The sequence below is a fragment of the Alternaria incomplexa genome, assembly GCF_024043165.1.
Source record: "Alternaria incomplexa strain BMP 0042 chromosome Unknown scaffold_15, whole genome shotgun sequence".
NCBI classification, from domain to species: domain Eukaryota; kingdom Fungi; phylum Ascomycota; class Dothideomycetes; order Pleosporales; family Pleosporaceae; genus Alternaria; species Alternaria incomplexa.
The window spans coordinates 585,967-607,127 of NW_026249864.1; the positions used below are offsets into that span (position 1 = coordinate 585,967).

A 21,161-nucleotide genomic window follows, 5' to 3' on the forward strand; every position below is an offset into this window, starting at 1 on the left:
AATAAATTTATTGTAGTCTCCACTATCAATCGCAATTGACAAGAATGGCTTCAATCCGCGCCCCCTGAGTATCGCGAATGTAGATGCTTACTTGACCAGGTCGAAGCCCTCGCGAGCTCCTGATGCCTGCGCTACGACCGACTGACTCAGAGCCTGGGACAGCTCTCAGTGGCCGTGTTCGTCTTCGAGGCGCCGGTTACGAGAAATTCTTTTCCAAGTAATAGATCCAAGGCGCGTCGAATGCGTTTATGTCTAGCAAAGGCTTTTGTGAGCCTGATACGGACTCGATTATGTCTGGCGGAGTTACGGGCGTGTTCGTCGGCGTTTCTTTTGTATCTAGCAGGTCCTGCTGTTCATCTGGCGGAGCGACCTGTGTCTTGGCTGAGGCCCGTTGTGCGTCTGAGAGTGTCTTTTGTGCGTGTTTGGGAACTTCCGGTGGAGCATGAGAATTTGAAGTTAGAGCATCTCGTTGTCGACAACAGGCGTGTTCGTAGGTTAAGCGTGTTGAATGACTGGTTGCGTTATGGCATTTGCGGACGGCCAAGGGCCAAACCCTTTTAATATGACTTCTTGGAAACCCCGCTCGTCATAATGATACTCCATGTCCAGCGTTCCACGTAGGTTCATCAGGACGATGGAGAGCTCTTCCCCGAAGCTTGTCGAGAATACCATCCGCTTTCCTCCAAGGTCTACTATTTCCTGTGGGTGATTCCCTTCTTCCATCTCTTCTACTTGATCGTTCTCAACTTTGGATATCGTGAATTGTCGTGGTGGCTGGTCCGGCATGTAATGCGTGCAGATGAGCTTGCCTTCCAACTTGTATAACCAGAATCAAACCCCCGGAAACGCTACGGTGACGCGCATGTTGGTCGTAGGTCTTGGAAGGGTTGATAACCGCTGGTTTGCGAGCGAAGGGTATTGATAAAGGTCGGGTTGATAATGTTGATCGTGTTAGCAGCAGGAAGTGCAGAAGTTGCGAAACCAGGTAGGATGAATACGGAAAGATATGGTGCTCATGTCATAGGGAAGCGGCTCATGAGTATATGGCGGCCTTCACGAAGGACGTGAGTAAGGGTAAGCTAGTCTTTTGTAGAGAAAGTGCACCTCGATCAATCCTTTCAGGCAAGTGACATCGTGAGTATTGGTAGCCATGGTTTTTCTTGCTCGGCTCGGAGTGCAGAAGGTAGACAGTGTTACCCTCTGGGATCTCTCGTTATTTGGACGAAGAGTCGCATCAAGCACTGTTTGGACGATACTATGTCAGCTCGGCCATGGGACGTGTGGTGGCCGCAACCTGGCGCACATCAACGGGGTCGATCAATGACCGTTTTCATCTTCCACTTCCAAGGCTTAAGCATCTCTTCAGACTTACGGTAGCGGGTCTCGAAGTTAGTAGCTAAGGCGCGATGATTAAACAATGTTGTGAATGCTGAGTGTGGCTGGACGGTCGGAGGCTGGTCATTGCCAAGAAACGGTGCATCCCCGCCAGTCGTTTCCCCCCCACACATGCGCGCCCGCACGTCATCGAGCGCTTGAAGCAAGAACAGTACCACTACACAACATATGCGTTCCGCCCTCCACGATGCCGTACACACTATCTACATCTTTGCGATATGTCTGCCGGATACTTTCCAAAACGAGAGAAGGTTGGTCTTGAGGACCTTTTCAAAGGCCTAGTCACTGCCTGTCACATCCTCGACCACAATGGTAGGTTCTGGTGTCTGGAGTGCACGTGAAACATACACTAACTTCACGCGTCCACCTCTTCAGGCATCTTCGATGCTTATGGCCATATCTCTGTCCGGTCGCCCGACAATCCCGCGACGTTCTGGATGCCTTGCAATATGCCGCCAGCGTTGGTCAGCTCGCAAGACGATCTGGTCGAATACAACGTCGATGGCGCCGAAGCGGTCGAGAAGGACGCGAAACCAGGTTATCTAGAGCGACACATCCACAGCGAGATATACAAGAGGTTTCCGGCCATCAACAGTGTGGTGCATAGCCATGCCGGCGATGTTCTGCCGTACTGCGTTAGTGGTGTGCCTCTAAAGAACACAATACACATGGCTGGCTTCTTGGGCATGTATCCTGGACCATTATGCCTAGCTTCTTGCTGACAATATCACTGCAGGTACCAATGTGCCAGTCTGGGATGCCTCGAACAGCTACCCCTCCGGTTCGAAGCACGATCTGCTCGTTCGCGACAGCACGCTCGGCGCCTCTCTTGCAGCTGCGTTCAAACCAGCCACGTCGACCGGCTTCATCTACTCCAAAGTACGCTCCGCTCTACCCTCGCAGCTCGGTGGTTCATCTGCAGAGCCAAAGATGGAACCCGATCACGCTGTCGTTCTGCTACAAGGCCACGGCTTCACAACCGTCGCGCATGGGATCGAGGAAGCTGTCTACCAAGCAATATATACGAAGGAGGCAGCCAAGGCGCAGACAACCGCTATGACGGTCCTGAATGCGCATACAGGCTATGCACTCGAGGGCAAGGTCGACGTTGAAGCCGGTGGCAAAATCAAGTCGGGACATGCGAAGGTTGAGGGCGGCAATCTAAAGTATCTGAGCGACAGGGAATGCCACGATGCCTGGGAGTCACTTTCAGGCACTTTGACCAGACCTTGGGCGCTCTGGTGCCGACAGGTGGAAGTTGACCCTTTGTACAGGAATGAGTGCTTAGGCGGCGATGATTGAGCGATCATGGGACGACCAAATCGTATGACTGCTTTCCACAGACAGATTCGCAGTTAGTAATCTTTTTCCTTCTTTTCCGTTATTTACGAGTGCCTCGTCTCCTTTGGAGGCTAAGCTCTCCGCAAACCTTATCCAGTAGAGTCTTAGCCCTTCCAATTTGCGGGCAATTTGCCGCGAACCTCCTCTTATAACATCTCTATCTTAACATGAAACGTCTTTTCCACGCTTCTAGCCGGTATTTCTGACGTTTCTTACTATGTCGCTAGCAGGGTACTTCTCGCAGCTTCGCCAAGTTGTTCCATAGTGCTTGTCTCACAAGCCAAGATCTTCCGCCACTAAAGGCGCATCTTACCCCGGACTCCCCCCTCACGGCACTTTTAGCTCTCAGATCAACACCACCGCACGACATTGTCGATTCGGACGAACGAACACTTCCGTACCGAGGTACATGTACCTAACTCGAATACTATCTGTAATCAGCATTCCTCCCGCCCTCCCGACTTCGTAACTTAGTGAAGCAAGATGTCAGATGACTGTAAAGGTGGCTGCGCTTGGGTAACAGTCGTGGAAAGCATCTGGCTAGTGGATGTCCTGGGTGGAAATTGTTGATGTTTCGGTGCATTTGGCGCCGAGAGTGTTCGCGCAATGTAGTAAGCTCCTGCTGCTGGTATGGAAGAAAAGTCTATAGGTAAGGGATAGAGCCGCCGTTCAATATCGAAGCCGGACAAGTCACTTCAGATTCACCCCATCTATATTCTCGTCAGCTACGTTTCTTGACATGTTACTGAAGAGCGCATTGTTGGCTGCGGCCACATATCCTTCCTCGGTCCTGGCGGCATTCGGCGCTACTAAAAGCGGTGACAACATTGTTGTGGATGCTGGCTCGACGAACGCCCTTGTCTTTACCGTCAACGCGAAGAGCTGCGATATTACATCGATCAAATATCGTGGAGAGGAGTTGCAGTCTTCGTCCAAGGGATCGCATATTTCTTCTGGACTGGGTAGTGCGACTGTCAAGTATGAGACGATAAGCAGTACATTGTATCCTCAAGCCTTCGACGACAGATTCTAACAGAGTCCGACAGGCCAATATGTCAAGGTTACTTGCACGACTAGTACCTTGACGCATTACCTTGTTGCTAAGGCTGGCGAAGCGACGATTTATATGGCGACATACACCACTGCCGAGCCTAGCATTGGCGAACTGCGATTCATCGCGCGTCTCAAGAGTAGTGCTCTGCCACTTGAGTACCCATTCGGCGTGGTATCGACGACCGTTGGTTCGACGTCGACTGTTGAGGGGTCAGACGTCTTCGTGGTCGCTGGTCAGACGAGGAGTAAATTCTACTCAAGTGAGCGTTTCATCGACGACACTACGGTAGGTACCACAGTCAGCATGCTTCAATGAGCTTTTACTGAGTCAACACAGCACTGCGTCTACCTAGACGGTGCCGACGCGGTCCACGCCTGCTTCCTCATGAACTCATATTCTTACGAAGCCTCCTCTGGTGGCCCCTTCCACCGCGATATAAACACTAATAACGGAGGGGAATACACGTCGTTGACCTTCTACATGAACAGTGGCCATGTTCAAACAGAGCCGTTCCGTCAGGGTCTGCACGGCCCCTACGCTCTAGCGTTCAGTCGCTCTGGTGTACCAGAAGGTGGCTCCAATATGGATACGACGTTCTTCAAGGACCTTGGTATAACGGGCTACGTGGCTTCATCCGCTAGGGGAACAGTCACCGGCACGGCGACAGGTGTAGGCTCCAGTTTCCAACGGGTATTGCATTGGTATAACGATGGAGCCCAGTACTGGGCGTACGCCGATAGCAGTGGCAAGTTCACTTCGCCAGCAATGAAGCCCGGAAACTACGCGCAGGTCTTGTATCAGGGCGAGTTCAAGGTCAAGGCAGCTAGCGTCACAGTCTCGGCTGGAAAAGCAACTACCGCCAACATTGCCGCCGACACCGAAACCAAGACCTCCATTTGGCGCATCGGCGAGTGGGATGGTCAGCCAAAGGGCTTTCGAAACGCAGACAAGCAACTGCGCATGCACCCCACAGACTCGCGCATGGCATCCTGGGGGCCCTCGACGTATACAGTTGGTTCCAGCACTCTTGACAGTGTTCCCATGGCCATAGTCAAGGACACCAATCCCTTTACGATCAAGTTCTCGAGCACCTCGACTGCAGCAGCGACCCTTCGCATCGGTACTACACTCTCTTTCGCCGGCTGCCGTCCCTCGGTGACAGTCAACAGCTTTAATGCTGCCGTCCCTGCGGCACCAACGAAGATCGATTCGCGTGGCTTGACTCGCGGCGCCTACCGAGGGTTTGGTGAAGTCTACAATTATGCCATTCCAGCTGGCACGTTGGTCAGCGGGAGCAATACCATCAAGATCAACTGTGCAAGTGGGAGTTCGGGAGAAGGATTCCTGGCCCCAAACGTGATTTTGGATGCGATAGAGTTGTTCAAGTAGGCTCTCGGGCACAAAGGCCTGATTCGGTCACAGTCCCATGGTCTATCGATAGTTGTGTGGATGACGTGTTGTCGTAACATCGTAAGATTGGTCTTCTTAACATTCTTACTTGCACCACTTCTTTTCTTAATCATCGCGCGTTACCGATATATGCATCTTGGATCAAAAACATTCTACTGTGCCTCGGTTTCCTTTAGGCCGAGATGCTATTCGTAGAAATCGAACGAAACTCCTTATTAATCATCCGAGAAGGCTTGTGGGGCAATGCCTGGGAAGGTCATTCTTACAAACCTTCGCATTGGCAAAACATCATTGAAAACGACTCGCCAGGCTAGGTTCCGACGCGATGGACGCAGTATTCACCGTATCATCGCACGAGCAAGGATGAGGCTGTCGGCTCCACCGAGAGCTGTGCAGCTTGTAGTCGTATGTTCTTTCCGCGTACACGGTCGAGGTGTCTTCTTCTGGCAATTCAAAATCTTGATAGGGCAGGTATCCGTTAGCCAATTCCCACGAGTCAGTCACCGGATCAACGCAGCACGCAGTGTTGGCAAAGCTTTGAGGGCTCTGGACCCACCACGAAGGCCCTCGCTGGGGTGGAGTCGATGTGGGAACGTCTATATTCGCTCCCGCTTAAGATGCAGGATCTAGTAATCGCGACAACAAAGACCATACGGGAGTAGCATTAGATGCCGGGAATATGGCACCGGAGGTCGTTTCGAATCCGTCGTAAGCGACAAAGACAGCTGAATAGCTGATATAAGCGGATTAAACGCGTCGCGGGCTTACCGCGGTAATCCAGCGCTTGCTGTTCGTGTCAAGCGACTCGGCTCTTGGTACGGCGTAGTCGTTCGCCCTGCTTTTCGCTAAAGCCAGGGCAACGACAGCCCGGGAAATGAGATCATTTCTGGAGTAGGAAATTCGGCTCGAGACCCGGGTCGCAGTACTTGCTGAAACTTCTGCAGCGTTGACGACAAAATGATCCACCTGGTGTATGCATATAATGTGATCAAATGAGTTGCTAAAAGGGTCGTGTTCTAGTTCTGGCGGAAGCGGTGGATTGTCTGAAGCGTCCGTATCTCATCGTCGATGTGATTATCTTGTCCAAAACTGGTGAAGCATGCATATGGTCTGGATCAAGAAATCCTCGATCTTGAGGCCGTAGGAAAAGAAGTCATCTGGTATCGTTATGCAACTCAGTTTTCTTAATGCTGAGGAATTATCCAACTCAAGCACACATACCTACACTCTGGCCAAAGTCTGCTTATCCATAAGTGAGGAAACTATCAAATACTGATATTATATACCGAACTCGAGTGCCGTTTTGAAAGCTTAGTGCGTCGTATACTCCAAGCAAAGTGCCCGGGAGGCTGCATTAGCTCAAGGCAAGTGACAGGATCCGTGAACTGGGATTAAACCCAACTACCGATGTCAAGCGGCGGGTCACAAAGCGCTAAGATACCTGCATTCGGGAGTTTTAAGCCCTGTCAGTTTGAGAATCGTTCGACTTATCAGCTCAGCAATGGCGCCATGTAATCCGCTGATGCTTGAGGGTCATCAGCGGTGCCACGCTACCGTATGCGAAGGCAGACCGTTATATTTCCGAAGAATTCACTGGGGTATTGAACGTCGTGACGGGCGATCGACGCGCACGGATGAGAGCCCTGTAGAAGTGGCTGAGGTGTCCTGGTGGGCTAGTCTGTCGACACCTCGACCTTGTCGATCCGTTTCCAGTTATCGTAAGCGACAGAAGTCCACATTAACAAAGTCCTGCGGTCGATAAAGATGTCGAAGTCGAGGTGCAATAGCTCTAAACAGGATCGTAAGGCCTCAGTAAGTGTGTGCGTAATCTTTGGGTAAGCGATGGACCAGGCTTCAATATGCATCCATGCAGGCTGCAACAAGCGCAGCTTACCCTTCAGCGTTGTCAATTGTTAGCGGATCGTCGTCTGTGTGTATACGTTGTGCTCAGATGCATGAAGGAAATCCATACACACAGAATGTATGCTGACATTTTGCAACGGATACATGGCGCCAACTTTCGGACAGCGATCATCCAGGGCCACAACTATTCCCAGATATTGTTACAGTAGCCATGTTCAGATATGAACGAAGTTTGGCATTTTTCTCTGGGTGGCATTAACAAATTCGAGAGAAAGCTGTTGAATGGATTGAATGAAAATTTCAGGAAGATGCCTTGTCGGTACTTGAGACGGCCAGTACATGCCGGAGTCATTTTGAGTGGCTCGCCATGGTATAACCCTGCTTTAGCAACTGACTAGGCAAATACGTTGTCAATAAAGGTAACGAGGCGGCGCAGCGCGTATACCAAATGGTAAATGCCATCGCCGATTGTTTGTCAGAGGCCAGATGCGATGCGCTGGCTCTGCGCTGTACGCAGCTCTAACCTCACCTGACAATACTGACTCTGAGCTTTCCGAGCTAGGAATCGGCAGTGTTCTAGGGGGAACTGGTGTTTATCGGGATTAACGTGCCCGGTCGCTTCGCTTGCAGGATGTTGACCGATGACGAGAGTGGCCCTGGAATCGAGAGTCGTTCCCGAGGCCCGCTACCTAATACGCAAGAGCGGGTCTAGCGGCTTTGAGTCTAGCGGCATCATGACGCACGTGCAAACCAGCTGGCACCAGCAAACACAATTTGACAGCCTTGCTAGCATCTACAAACATCGGATGACGCAGCTCGACCGGCAGCTTCTCCCAGTGTCGCTGAAGATACCAATCGGCAGGCGTTACGCAGGCAGAACGACGAGAAAGCTGTGGGGGAAAAGAAAACCGGATACGACAGCCTTGGCCTAGGGGCACGGCCATAACCGGATTGACTCGATGCCTTGCATTGCATGCACCGCCGCTGGGAAAGAAACCCGTTCCCGCGAGCTCGCCTTTGCTTTGCGGTAAGTGGCCGCAACCTGTGATCGAATGGGTCGACAACAATATTCGGACACCTTGCACGCCTAGACACGCGAGCCACTCAACGCTGACCCCGTACCTTTGTCGCTAGCATTGTCGATCATGGCGATGGGGGCGGTGTCCATGGCACGCCCCTGTCACCTCGACTGTGTATGCCGTAGAGGCAGTCACTATTCTTCCATAGGTAGGTACTTTGGAATTTTCCTTCGCCCGAACAGCTTACAACGTCCTTTTGAACGATCTTCTCCGCGGTCTCTCTTTCGGTCAGCGTCTTGCGTGTAATCCGACAAGCACCTAGGTATATGTATTTGACCCCAAAACACTCCATTCGGGAGACTTAGACAGCCGCATACTTGCGTGACCCTGATTGGGCGTCCACCTTACATCCCCCACTGGCCGACCGGCCCATCAAAGTCTCCCGCCATCCGAGGACCCTGCCGCGCTACCGACCTGACTGCATATCAGAAGCGGCGTGTTGGTCCCACCTGAAACGTATCCCTGTGATTCACACCTGCAAGGGTCATACATGTATATCAGAGTTCGCTTCCTTGCCGTACACATTTGGTTCTTCCCATATACATGTCTCTCCAGTCTCAAGTCCTTACACTTAAAGGCCCAATTTTGCGAAGCCTCCACAACCCAGTCTCTCAATTTACTCCTTACTTTTCAATTCTAACCAAGTTCAAACATGTCGTTCACCTTCCAGGTGCAGAAGATCAATCAGTCTTTCGACCAGATTGCAGCATGGTAGTAAGCATAGCGCCTTCCGCATCCTATTCAAGCATTGAGGCTTATCAGTGGTAGCCACGAGTTCATGCGTAGAACAGAGTTGTGTTTTCGGAAGATGCACGAACGTATCCTGGTCCTGGAGCAGAAACAGAACATACAAGGGCCTACGGACGAGCAAGTCGAGCGTGTGCTACGCAAGATCCTAGACGAAAGATTTTCGGATCTCGCCACGCATCATGTACGGAAGCACGACACTACACAAGACCGCATTTGGTTCGTCAAAGATCCCAACGACTTTCCTTATCCCAGATCGATCAAGATGGACGTTGCTTCGCTCCTCATCCAACCGGACGCCGTTCCTTCCAAGGCCTACTCAGAAACATTCCGGATGCTAGAGAATGGGTTAAGAAGTTTTCCTGTCGACCACTCAATGGACTCGGACGACGAAGAAGATTATAAAATTAACGTTGGTATAAGAGATGGTCGCTCTTCACGTAGTGTCTGAGTTGCAGAAGGCTCCGTTTCGGCATGAGCCCACACTATCTCTACTTCCAGCACACTTGCCAAAGATCTTCGCTTCACGGCCTTGACCCTCAGATGGTGCCGCCATTCGATCCGATCGTCATTCGATATCGCTAGGCAACAAACGCTAGACGGCACACCGGCCGGATTTGACGAAACTGGCACTATGGTGCTACCACACTGTATTCATACCCCGAATGCATCACATACTCCAAGCAACGCCAATATTACCACCAGCACTTTGTCGCGAGCCGGAAACAACGAGCACGCGCTTCCTCCTACAAACCCATGATTGGAATTGCGCAATAAACGCCACGATCTCACTCGCAGCCAGCCCGCTGCAGTACACATTGTCCAACATGTAATACCTCCTGAAGTAGTAATTTATTAAACAGTCCAACTCTCATACTCTTTCCACTCCACGTACTGTCTTTCGGAAATCGCGATCATGTTGCTTTTGTAAAGCTCTGCACGACACGGATGTGAGCGTTCAGCTATGTGTTTCAATCGCACTCAGCTCCTACCGCTCGTACCCCTTCTCTTGGCGACCTTGGACGCCTGTTTTATCTATCAACGTGTAACGAACTCCGATGTCAGATATGGGAAATTGCACGATCCAGCAAGAACCAAGATAGATTCAGCATCGTGGTCTCGAATGCAGCTGCTTGGTCATCCAACGTCGCCGGATTTGTTCGGCATGCCGACACTCTCATAGATAGGTAGGACGATGGGCTCGTTGCACAACTTTCACTCTACCGGTAAAGAGCGCATAACGCTACAAGCCATGAAATCATAACCTATGCATGCACAACTGCCCCGGAAATTGGGTCATGCCATGCCACTCTCTTGGCAACAGCCACTCCCGCTACAGCGGGATGATCACGCCGACGGCGCAGTCAACATATGACAGTGTCATGAGTTCTCGCATCCTCCATCAAACAGTCAGGAGTTTGGTCGCGTTGCCGGTGGTACTACTACAATGGGCGCTTAGATTAGCGTGGGGGGTGTTTCCGATCTCATCTTAGGACCCACATGTCAGACCTCATCCCATCTACCGCACATCCACCCTTGTGTATGCAACCATCCCGAGGTCTTCTTTGCTTTTTTAGCGACTGCAGCATCCTGTTCTGATTTCGTCGCGGCTGGTGGCACGCGCGGCTCGAGACGAACAATTTACTATACCACCTTCGTTGGTAGCTCATGTGGAGAAGTGTGAACGCCGCCCCGCTGAACGAGGCGCCCCACGTCAGGAGCCCTTGAGGCATGGAAACGCACTGGCATTGTCAAAATATGTACATTCTCTTTCGTCGGAATTGCCACGAGTGAAATTTCCTTCTTGTCCTGATGCAAGCCTAGGTATTCAGGTTCTTTCGCCGTCCACATGTCAACGACTGCCTAACCCATGCAGCCCTAACGCTGCGCGACCACAGTTCAAGGTTCCGCGATGTTCCATGCTACAGAGGGGCTGCATGCCTTCCTTTGCTTTTGACTCGGGTCTCCGTTCAGCGCCCTACGAGTCTAGCCTGACCTCGTTGCAACGACGCTCGATACGACGCCTACGTGAAGCGAAACCGTAGCTGGCGGTCGGCGGATGACGATATCATGTTTTGTTCGATACTAACAACCGCAGCATCTTGAGATACTTGCTTTCATGGCAGACTAATGGTCATTTCTCAGATACGAAGATGCATAGACAGGCGTGGGTTATCACTAGATGCCCTCAAAGTTGAGAGCTATTAGAGTACCTCTACGTCTAATCGTCGAGCAGGCTCATATGTTTGGTCTCCATGTGGCACATACAGAGTAGGTATAGATATTTGGAATATCGGCGTCTCCACTCCAATAGCACGCTGTACTATCCTGCAGTGCGCGCTAACGCATGCCAATCTCGCCTTACTACGGTCGTCCAACGGCTGCCAAAAGCATGGATACCTATAAATTCGGGAATCCTTCCCTGTCGCATGGAGAAACGTCGATTCGAAAAAGCATTGCTTCACACGGGACGAGACCCGTGTCGAGAAATGACACGATGGGGGGTGTATCGAGAAAAACATGACGTTCCCACAGTCATAGCTTCGGATCGTGGCTACGTTACTGTGGGGTAGCTAGCGCCTCGCTCTGATCTATGTGGCTGACATTGGGCATCAACAACGGTAGATATCACTGTCAAATTTCGAACCAATCGCACTATTGCCCACAAATTCGTGGTAAAAGCTCCGAAGAGCGGTCTGCTTCGACCCGCGGTGGAAGGTCTGGTACACACTATTTCTTTTCCTTACTCTGACAAGGAGCGTATAGCGAGAAACACACATTGTCGATTCAAAGCTTAGGGCCTCCGTCACCAACTTTTGCGCAAGCTTACTGTCCACCTGCAGAATCCTGGAATCCGAATCTCGATTCGTGCCGCCTGAGCTCTATCCGATTGCCGACCCAATGCGGTTGCGTTGCACATCCGGGGCCGAAGATAGGTACGGCCCATGTCACAAAATTTCCACAGCATTCAACATGCGCTGAAATGTTACCAACACATTGAGTCAACCCATAGCATCTACCTAGGTAGCTACGCGGTCTCGCACATCCGCATGCGTTATAGAGGCATCGAGACTTAGACGCCGCACGTCACACCTGGGCAGTAATGCCACATTTCGGAATGGCCACCGTGCTGGAAGCGGCTTATTTGCCTGCTTACATTCTGTGCAGACAATAGATGTCGGTACGAGATCGTGTTGCTGCGCGGAGGTCACTGCTATGTTCGGGTAGACCATGCTACTGGTCGGGTTGCTTCCGTCGTGTACAAGGAGCAGCACAAGCTGGCTGAAATTGTGTACCCGTACCGTACCGCGTGGGTATACTAAGACCAAGCACGTGGGTCGGCCAGGGTAAGCGGATTATCACTTCGTACAAGCCACCACGTTGCTGATAGATCGGGCGAAAAAGCAATGTCAAATGTCAGCCCGAACCCTGGTTACGCCCCTCCACTTGGATGGGCAAAAAGCAAGTTGAATCTCGATTCGATTTCCTTGATGAAGCTCGGCGTCTTTATCCGGCAGCCGTTGTATATGTTCATTGGATGGTGAATTCAGGCACCAGGATGCGTCGTGGAAGAGCCAGACTAACTTGTTAAGGTATACGATGCGTCGTCGTTGCATGTAGCTAAACTTGGGCTTGGACTTACAGTGTACTAAGCGACTCATGTCTGTTGAACTTTGTTCTTCTCATGCTTCGTTAACGTGTGATTAGTGTAAATGAAAGAAGAGGATAAGGAGAATTGGTGTTGTGAATCGAGTTGAGTTGTCTCATGATAGACGCTCCCTTGCACAACCACCTAGATACTGAACAGATCCAACGCACGTTAACAACTTCTTCGAGAATACTATTCCAAAATACACGTACTGCGGTACGGCAGTAGTGGGCACCTTTCGTTTCTCTGGCATGAGTGATTCCGATGGCTATTCTCCCCTGTAAAAAAGTTGAAGAGTGTGGATGTTCAAAACAAAAGGAATAAAGACGTTCAGTGACTTCTGGGCGCCGAAATGTATGAACCGCCCGTTCTCGATGTTTCGAACACTTTCGTAGTACAGCATGTCGATTACTAGGACGGGCGATGAAGAGCGGCTGTCTGAATAACCTGCCTGCGCTCTGAGACATCCGAATGATGTGATTCTGGAGCTATCTGCAGCAATATTTAACTAGATCTAGACAATGCGTCATCGTTTAAGGTGGGTCACCGAGTGACCCAAAATATTCCTTACTATCGCACAGCGAATGATCGTAAGTGAGCTGTAGAGATCTAATCCTTCGAGATACCTTGATCGCTACGGCGGGCATGCCTCAATCGCAGTCCAAGTCTTCGCTACCGTGGACAAAATGACATGAGAAACGTGAGAGTTCTTACTTGATACTGCGCTAAACCTTTCGCTACGCATACGTTGTCCAATCTCAAGAATACTTCTCAAGCGGTAATCCCCAAGATCTGTCCCCTCAAAATTCGGCAACGAAGTCACGATCTCCATCTCTATGCCACTTTTGTTTGCTCTCGCTCCTCCAAGAACGCAACATCTAAGTCCACATGACACTGATATCTGATCATATGTTGTCGCATGCTGCGCATGTGCATTTGTCATTAAACCATTCACCCGCGTATATAAAGAGTCGTCTCATTCTCCTTTAGAAGTTGCGCTCGGTCACCCACCGCAATTTCCCACTCTTGACTTGGGCACCTTCCCATGGTTGCGCAGTGTCCCAGTCCGGCCAATCAAGCGACCAGCATTCCCAATTTCACCATGTTCGATTCACGTGCTCCAGCCATGCTGTGACGACCACTGAGCACGTCCTGCAAACGGACGAAGACGCATTCACGTCATCGTTTGTGTCGCACCTTCACCGTGAGCGCCTTCCTATCTATATAGCAAACACTCTTATCAGCCCTATCAGGGCTGCTCGACCCCAATCTCGCGTCACCTTCGACTTGGACCGCAACAATCTCGAGACCGGTCGTAACAAAATTCTCCACGCATCTGCCCTCGACCACTTACACCTACTACTACAACCCAAACAATACATTCGCGCATCGCGACCATGGCCGAACTCAAAGAAAACCTAGGTCCTTATGTCCTCCAGACCGCGCTCGCGGCTGACCGCAATGAAAACTCTTGTTACGTCCTCAACGTCGGTCGCGACGAGACTGGCGACGTTACTTCTTCCCCCAAGCACGTGAATGAGCAAGTAGACGACTACCTCATCAACGTCTATGATCGTGTTACCCCAGTCACGAAGCTCTACGTCGTCGGCGAGTGGAAGTCGGCGGCTCTGGCAAAGAAGGACAGCGATCGTACCAGTATACCGGAGGAGCAATCGCATTGCTCGATTGAGGTAAGCGGAAGGCTCTGTGATAACAAGAGCGATAAAGCTAACGCAATAACAGCCGCACTGGCTCACCAAGCGTGAGCAGGAGTGGCGCGACGCAGGCGAGCATATAGCGAAGCTTGTTGAACAGATGCCTGCGCTTAAAGAGTTGACGTACGTGTATCCTCTTCTCGCAGCAGGCCTACTGGCTAACAGACTCCAGCTGGATTTCAGACCTACCCTTCATGGCCGTCATCTGGACAAAGCTGTCCACCTCGCTTACGAAGCTTGTCCTCGATCTCGGCCAGCCTGTCCGCCTTCAGCAAGATGGCGAGAACGAGTACAAGTCGTACATCAGCCCAGCAGAGATGAAGCCTCTTGTCCAGCAGACCGAGCTTGAGGAGCTCCGCCTGTTTCATATGCATGACTCTTATCAGTCCATCTACTGGGAGACTGTCTTCCGCAATACGTCCAAGACTGGCATGCACGTCCTGGATCTCGACATGGCCGCGCCTCCGATCGTGCGCAAAGACCATTGGCACAAGGCTGAGGACGTCCGTGGCTTGACCGTTCCGAAGATAGATTCGAAAGAAAAGGAGTACAAGTAAGTCCCCATGCACAGGAGCACATCCGGTGTTCCAAACAGTGCTGTCGCTAACACACTGCAGGGGTATAGACGGAAAGGGAGTACTACACTACTCCTTCGGTACCGGCGAGTACCTCGATGACTTCAGCATGCGCAAAGGACGTATTGCAGCTGGACTGGAGGAGGCCAAACCGTTCCCGTTACGGTAAGTGGGATGATTCCAAAGAAACAAGTGGTCATGAGCCAAACGAAGCCCCGATTACCGAGATACATCCCCCATATATACGTGGCACGACTAGGCGACCAGTGTGTACTGGAATGAGACTGACTTGCTTACTAGGTGCCTCAAACTCAACGGCTTTGTCGTCGACTACCTACCGTTTGAACAAGAGCTCTCCCGTATTGCATTGTTGACCTGCGGTAAAGATTGTGTGGACAGCGGTCTACGAGCCCCAAAGACTTCTCGCAATCCACTCAGTCGAGAGGGCAAGGTCGTCAAGAACCATTGTCTGATCCAATGGCCGAATTGGACTGGGGTTTTCGATGACCGTGGCGACCCGATACCGCTAACAAAGGAGTCTCTCCAGATGAAGGACCTAGGCGAGGCCTTAGATGGCGCGGCCAAAGAAGACGGCTACTTCTCAGCCCAGTCACCGTGGTCCCCAGGCAGCGCTGTTACCTCCTGCTTGCAGCCGCAAGAAACCGTGTCCTCGGCCAATCTCCCTCCTGTCCCAGTGACTGATAGCGAGACACCTGTCATTCTGGCGACGACCGGAAGCCCTGCCGCTGACGGAAACACCTTTTCTGGCGCAACCTCTCCGACAGGCGCGAGCCTGGTATTTGTCGACAGCGCGACCTCCGAAGACTCTATCGTTTCCAATGATAGCAGCTTCGACCAAATCCTGCCCGCAGACATCGACGAAGCCTCGGTGAAACCTGCGACAGCCGTCAAGAACGGTAGCTTCAAGCACAAGGTAAGAAGATCTTGGGATCGGTTGTCTGGTTCTGGTTCTGGCGCTGTTTCTTGAATTTGGTCCGGTCTTGCTCAGCGTCCTGCTTGCTTTTGGTGTTTCGACATTATTTTTATCATGCAGCTGACCAAAGGGAGTGAGGAGACATGGATGGGACTTGCTGGCAGCAGCAAATGTGTCCTACCCAAAGACCCTTGCTTGACTTTCATAGGAACCGATAGATGGACGGCGGACGGGTGACGGCGGATGACGAACGACGAACGATTGACAATTCGGACTTGGGCAATGACGGAGCGGAGGATGAACTACGATACCACGACACGTCTGCGGAGCTTTTGGAGCTTGGAAGCCTCGGGAAAAGGTATTTGGGAATAACCTTGTAGCTAGGTCTCACTCCAGAGTCTGGCCCTTTCCTAGGATCTACACGAATAAAAAAACACATCCCACAACCTGGCTGTGTCGATGCTTCTCCGTCGTTGCTGACATCTCGGCGTCTTTGCAAGTGCTACAGCTCTCCGATTGCTGCCTCGGTCCGATGTGCTTGCGATTCAGGTTATGAGGCGGTGTGCGCAAAGTGTGCCGTCCTCTTTTCATCGCAAATGGGACGGGCGACGTCTGACGATGACAGCTGTTCTGTGGGTCTAGTGAACGTTACGTCTGCAGTATGTTTCCTTGTTCTTCCGTTGCTGCAGGATCATGGGTCTAACGCATACGCGAGGCTGGGAGTTGCATGTCGTGTATGCGGGTTCCAGGGGTGGACATGATGGAATGTTTGTTGGCTGTACAAGATACCGAACGACTTCATCATCAGCTGGTCGTTGCGATGCGGGCCTTTGGGAAAGGCAGCTTGTTGTCAGGTTGAAGAGACACGACGCTCGTGGCCAGATGCTGTGACGATTTGACCCGCTGGAGACGGGCCGCTCCTTCCTCACAACTCGGCTGATTGGCAGGCGCATGCGGGTGGGCAGGTGCGATGAGGTAACCGCGACCACGAGCATGAGAGAGGCCGTGAGCCAAATAAATCTCCAGCTATCAACTACATGACTTCTTCGTAATCTTGGACTGCTGGCTTCTAATGCCTTGCTTCGTTCGGCCGGTCATGACGGCGATGGGCTTTCTGCTTTCCGGCTCGCGCTGTACCTTGGCCCCATGCCAGGTTTAGCAGAACAAGCACGATGAGCTGGCACGCTGGCAATCGATCGTAGCCGTCACCAACTCGACGTCCGCTATCCTCGTCCCAGTGCAGTCGCTTGCATGCATCTCGCTGCACGTCGGTCAGTGCGACTCCACATCAGCAAATATCAGCGTTTGGCGTATTTGCTTCCCGGGTGAAGCTCCGCTCGCGCTCAAAGCGCTACCACAGGTCCGCGATTGCTCAGCCGCGCGACTTCAATGCATATCCAGACGAGACCCTCTGTCTCTTCCGTCACTCTTTTCTACCCACCCGCGCGTTGCAGCAGGCGCCGCGCTTCTGAGCGCTGGGGCTGAGGGCCAGCTTTTCGTCCGGTGACGTCTGCTTCGGCACTGCCAGCAGAACTCGAGGCATTGGACAACCACCAGCACCACGACGACAGCACAGCACAGCGCAGCGCATACACAGTCACCAATCGCGCATCCAGACACGTACATTGGCTGTTTCATGGACTGTCGGTGAGAGGTGTAAGTTGATTTCACGAAGCGTCCCAGCCACCTCCCAGCCCTTCACCTCCTCCCAACCACCCTACCTCGCGCGCGGAATTGCTAGGGCGCACCGCAGCAATGGCTCCTCTGCTAGCCCTCCCGCAGTCTCTGTCTCTAACATTACCCTCTCCAGCCAGCTTTCGTGCCTTTCGATATAAGCAAGCCGTCGCGCGTTGCTTACCCAATCCCAAGAGAACCAGCCGCTGGGTATCTTCTCCAACCCGGCGGGTGCCCCTCGACGGCGCAAGGGCAATTGGGCCTGAGTGAGAGTCCCTGACTTCGCGGTGACGTCCAGCGACCCATCTGAGCTCGCCAACATATTACCCTTCCAACAACCATCTTCACGAGACCACGACCGCCACGGCCCAGCGCCACTGTTCGAATACCGAACCTCCCTCCAGCTACGCCAGGAGCAAGCCGAAGCCTTCTATCGCACGCAGCACAATCGCTCGAGAGCATCGAGCTCGACCGGCAGCGTCGCAAACAGTCTTCGCCGCACGCCCAACTTCGAGCGCGCGAGATCTGTCGATCCGAGCCAACAGCAGCAGCGCGTTCGCTTCGAGACACCTCGCCCTCGCTCGACCTCCTACGCCGAGCCTCACCCCGCCCTTCGCGTCAGCCAACGTACTGCCTCGGCAATACGTTTTGTGCTCGAAGAGGGACTCCGACTTCCACATCCCTTCACCCCGGATCTGGTCGAAGAGAACGCCCTCATGTCCGATCTAACAAGTGGCCGCGCTGCCAATGGCGGCGCGCGCACAACAGGCGGTCCTGTGCCCGTTGACAGGTCCAACATACGCACGCCAACGCAGATCATGAACGCCAGACGGCAACGGGCTGAAGTGGAGGAACAAAGGAAGGCCGCTGAAGAGGAGCGCAGGAGAGCTAGCGCAGAAAGAAGAGCTCAAGCTGTTTCTGGTGTAGCTGGAGCACCAACAACGGAGCCCGGGACCCAGAGGCAGCCCCAATCGGCAGCTCTGAGATCTGGCGACCAGTATGTACAATACCCGACATCATCGGGTGGAGTGCCTCGTCAGCCAGAGAGGCCGATCCCATCACAAAACACCATGAGCGAAGCGCAGGAGACCACTACCGGCGCATCGCAATCCAGACCTCGGGCAGCTTCGCAAGCACAGCAGCAGCAGTCTCGACCCGCTCAGGCAAACCTAGGCCTACCAACGACGGCGGAACAAGGCAGACGGCCAGCTGGCTCAGGGCATGCGCGGCGACCGTCTGGTGCCACGGCTGCTTCATCGCAAGCAGGCCCTTCCACCGCTGCAGCACGCCCACCACCTCCGCCAGGCTCGTCCTCCGGACAGGTTCGCGAGTCAACCACATCCAACTTTCCGCATGCCTTTGAACGCTGGGAAACACTATCCTCGCATTGGGAAGGTCTAACCTCCTACTGGATACGGCGGCTTGAGCAGAATACCGATGAAGTTCGCAGAGAGCCGCTGGCTCAGCAAATGTCGCGCCAGATCACCGACCTGTCTGCAGCTGGAGCGAACCTTTTCCATGCTGTTGTTGAGCTGCAGCGCCTACGCGCATCTTCCGAGCGCAAGTTCCAGAGATGGTTCTACGAGCATCGCCAGGATCAGGAAAGAGCTCAAGAGCGCGAGGCTCAACTGACGGAACAAATCAACACGGAGCAGGAGGCTCGACTTGAGGCTGAGGCAAACATGGAACGCATGGCCACTGAGAAGAAGAACGCCGAACGAGCGGTGTCGGAGATGAAGCGTGAGCTTCAAATCTCGAAAGAGGAAGCACGCCGAGCATGGGAGGAGCTTGGAAGACGGGAGCAAGAGGAACGTGATCGCACGTTCTCACTCAGAGAAGGGCAGCCTACGTTGGTCGGCGGAGTGCAGGTGGTACCAATGGGGCAGAACATGGGGCGTCAAGGGAGGGGACATGGGGACGACACATACGCCGGTGCTCAGAGCAGTGGCTCGGGTATAGAACAGCACTACTCGTACGAGGAAGGTCAGTCTCCAACTGACACCGATCCCTTCACGGAAGGCGCTCGCCATGCGCACCGAGAACCCGAACCTCCTGCACACGTGGCTCAAGGAACCTACGTCCCATCAGGTGCAGCATCCGCCGCCTCCTCTCGACCTGGTGGCTCTTCGGTCGCGGACGAGGCACTAGCCCCTGCTCCATTACAGTATCCATACTACACGTCTCAGGCACAGCAAGCTCCTGCACAACCGGCCATGTCTCAGCCTGAGGCTTTTTACCAGCAACCAGGTTCATATCTACATCAAGAGTCTGAGTCAGGTCTACCAGAGGACGAACAGTCGTATGTCACGTCTCAGGCAGAGGAGTCCGAAGGCGATATCGAGTACGCCCTGGACGAGAGAGGCAACTTCATTCGCGATGATTCAGGTCGCCGCATCCCGTTCCGATCGCTTCAGTCTCCAGTATCGGATGAGTATGATGTAGAAGATGCACGTCGACGCGAGCTTGAGCATCTGCAACACTACGGCACGACTGCCACGTCTTCAGGTGCCTACGCAACGAGTTCGAGCGCGGGATCGTCACGCCAGGGTCACTCTACCGCTGGCGGTGCACCCGACTACAGTGGCGATGGCTACGGCGATGAGTGGGTAGGCATGAGACATCACCATCCGACAAGACTGAGTGACGTTCCCGAGGAAGATGAGAGGAGCCGGACGTCGCCCAGCAGAGCAAGCCAGGCCAGCCGAGGACGCCTCTATTAGAGGGATAGATACCACACGCCCTCCCACCTCGTCAACAGAAGTATCCTCAAGGCGTTTAAGCTTTGCAACCATACTGTTATCGAACTGCGGTGTTGCAGACCGTCTTCACACCAGCTCGAATTCCGCACACACATATATCGTTTCGGCATACATGTTACAGCGAGCATTACATACCAGGTCCCCTGCGATTATACCCTTCTACAAGATCTCAACCGAGCGTCCCCGGCCCTTTATGGCTGATTCTTGCATCTACGACCGCTCCCTGTACTAGTAGAACTGTCTTTTTTTTTGTTTTGCGATTTAATCTCTTCCAAGCAAGCATGGTGTTTATCGGGCATTGGCATAGGGCTGGATTGAACGATGATGGAAGGAGGACTTGGTGGTAGGGTAGGCAGTCTCCGTACGTCATGATGGAGTAATATCGGGGTTGAGTGTCTAATGGATTGAATGAACTGGAGAGATGGGTGAGCTAATGCATAAACCTCGAGTGTTCTGTTTCTGAGATTCTCATCTTTTCGTTTTTCGTCGCGTCTCTTGTCTTGGTACGTTTCCTTCTCCGAGCGTAGTGACCATTTTCTTGTTAAAGTTCTCCCTAATGTAGTTTCATTCGCATGTGTCTTCGGTAGACAGTCTTCTCAAATGTGCCGTCATTCTTTCTGCTTATGAAGAGCTTGGTGAGTATACCATTGGGCGGACATCTGCACACCTCAGTACTGATGTACTCGCGGTGAATCGAACAAGTCACGTGCCAATTAGCACAAACTGAAGGTGAGTGCCTATGAAGCACGCATGTCTCCAAGGACTAGAGACAACGAAAGGTACTGCTCTATGGAATACGCCTAGTAGTTTCTTCTAGCCCGCGCGACCCTGTTGTTCCGTATCCGACGCGCTTCTCGCGCGCTCTATTGCCCGCCAAGCATTGCTCCTTCCTCTTCTGTTGCGTCGCTGAGTCTCACCTTTTCGCGTCTCAGCTTTGACTCATCGTCCCTTCACCTCGTACAGCAT

General features: G+C 52.7%; 5 protein-coding genes across 5 annotated transcripts; all 5 read left to right on the forward strand.

Moving 5' to 3' along the window:
• Positions 1–1,613: 1,613 nt before the first annotated feature.
• J4E90_009271 (uncharacterized protein) lies at positions 1,614–2,697 on the forward strand (the record flags this gene model as incomplete). The annotated part of the gene is made up of 3 exons (XM_051438790.1): positions 1,614–1,707; positions 1,771–2,079; positions 2,132–2,697. 3 exons carry the CDS (start codon positions 1,614–1,616, stop codon positions 2,695–2,697), a joined length of 969 nt encoding a protein of 322 aa, XP_051287453.1.
• A 778-nt stretch (positions 2,698–3,475) lies between these two features.
• ASD1 (aspartate-semialdehyde dehydrogenase-like protein) lies at positions 3,476–5,179 on the forward strand (the record flags this gene model as incomplete). The annotated part of the gene is made up of 3 exons (XM_051438791.1): positions 3,476–3,731; positions 3,783–4,075; positions 4,127–5,179. 3 exons carry the CDS (start codon positions 3,476–3,478, stop codon positions 5,177–5,179), a joined length of 1,602 nt encoding a protein of 533 aa, XP_051287454.1.
• A 3,615-nt stretch (positions 5,180–8,794) lies between these two features.
• On the forward strand, positions 8,795–9,340 carry J4E90_009273 (uncharacterized protein; the record flags this gene model as incomplete). The annotated part of the gene is made up of 2 exons (XM_051438792.1): positions 8,795–8,856; positions 8,911–9,340. The coding sequence occupies 2 exons, from the start codon at positions 8,795–8,797 to the stop codon at positions 9,338–9,340; spliced, it is 492 nt and encodes a 163-aa protein (XP_051287455.1).
• Positions 9,341–13,935: 4,595 nt separating this feature from the next.
• Positions 13,936–15,816, forward strand: J4E90_009274 (uncharacterized protein; the record flags this gene model as incomplete). The annotated part of the gene is made up of 5 exons (XM_051438793.1): positions 13,936–14,229; positions 14,282–14,376; positions 14,426–14,806; positions 14,871–14,993; positions 15,129–15,816. 5 exons carry the CDS (start codon positions 13,936–13,938, stop codon positions 15,814–15,816), a joined length of 1,581 nt encoding a protein of 526 aa, XP_051287456.1.
• A 1,701-nt stretch (positions 15,817–17,517) lies between these two features.
• On the forward strand, positions 17,518–20,156 carry J4E90_009275 (uncharacterized protein; the record flags this gene model as incomplete). Its single annotated transcript, XM_051438794.1, has 2 exons — positions 17,518–17,549; positions 17,735–20,156. The coding sequence occupies 2 exons, from the start codon at positions 17,518–17,520 to the stop codon at positions 20,154–20,156; spliced, it is 2,454 nt and encodes an 817-aa protein (XP_051287457.1).
• Between the last annotated feature and the right edge of the window lie 1,005 nt (positions 20,157–21,161).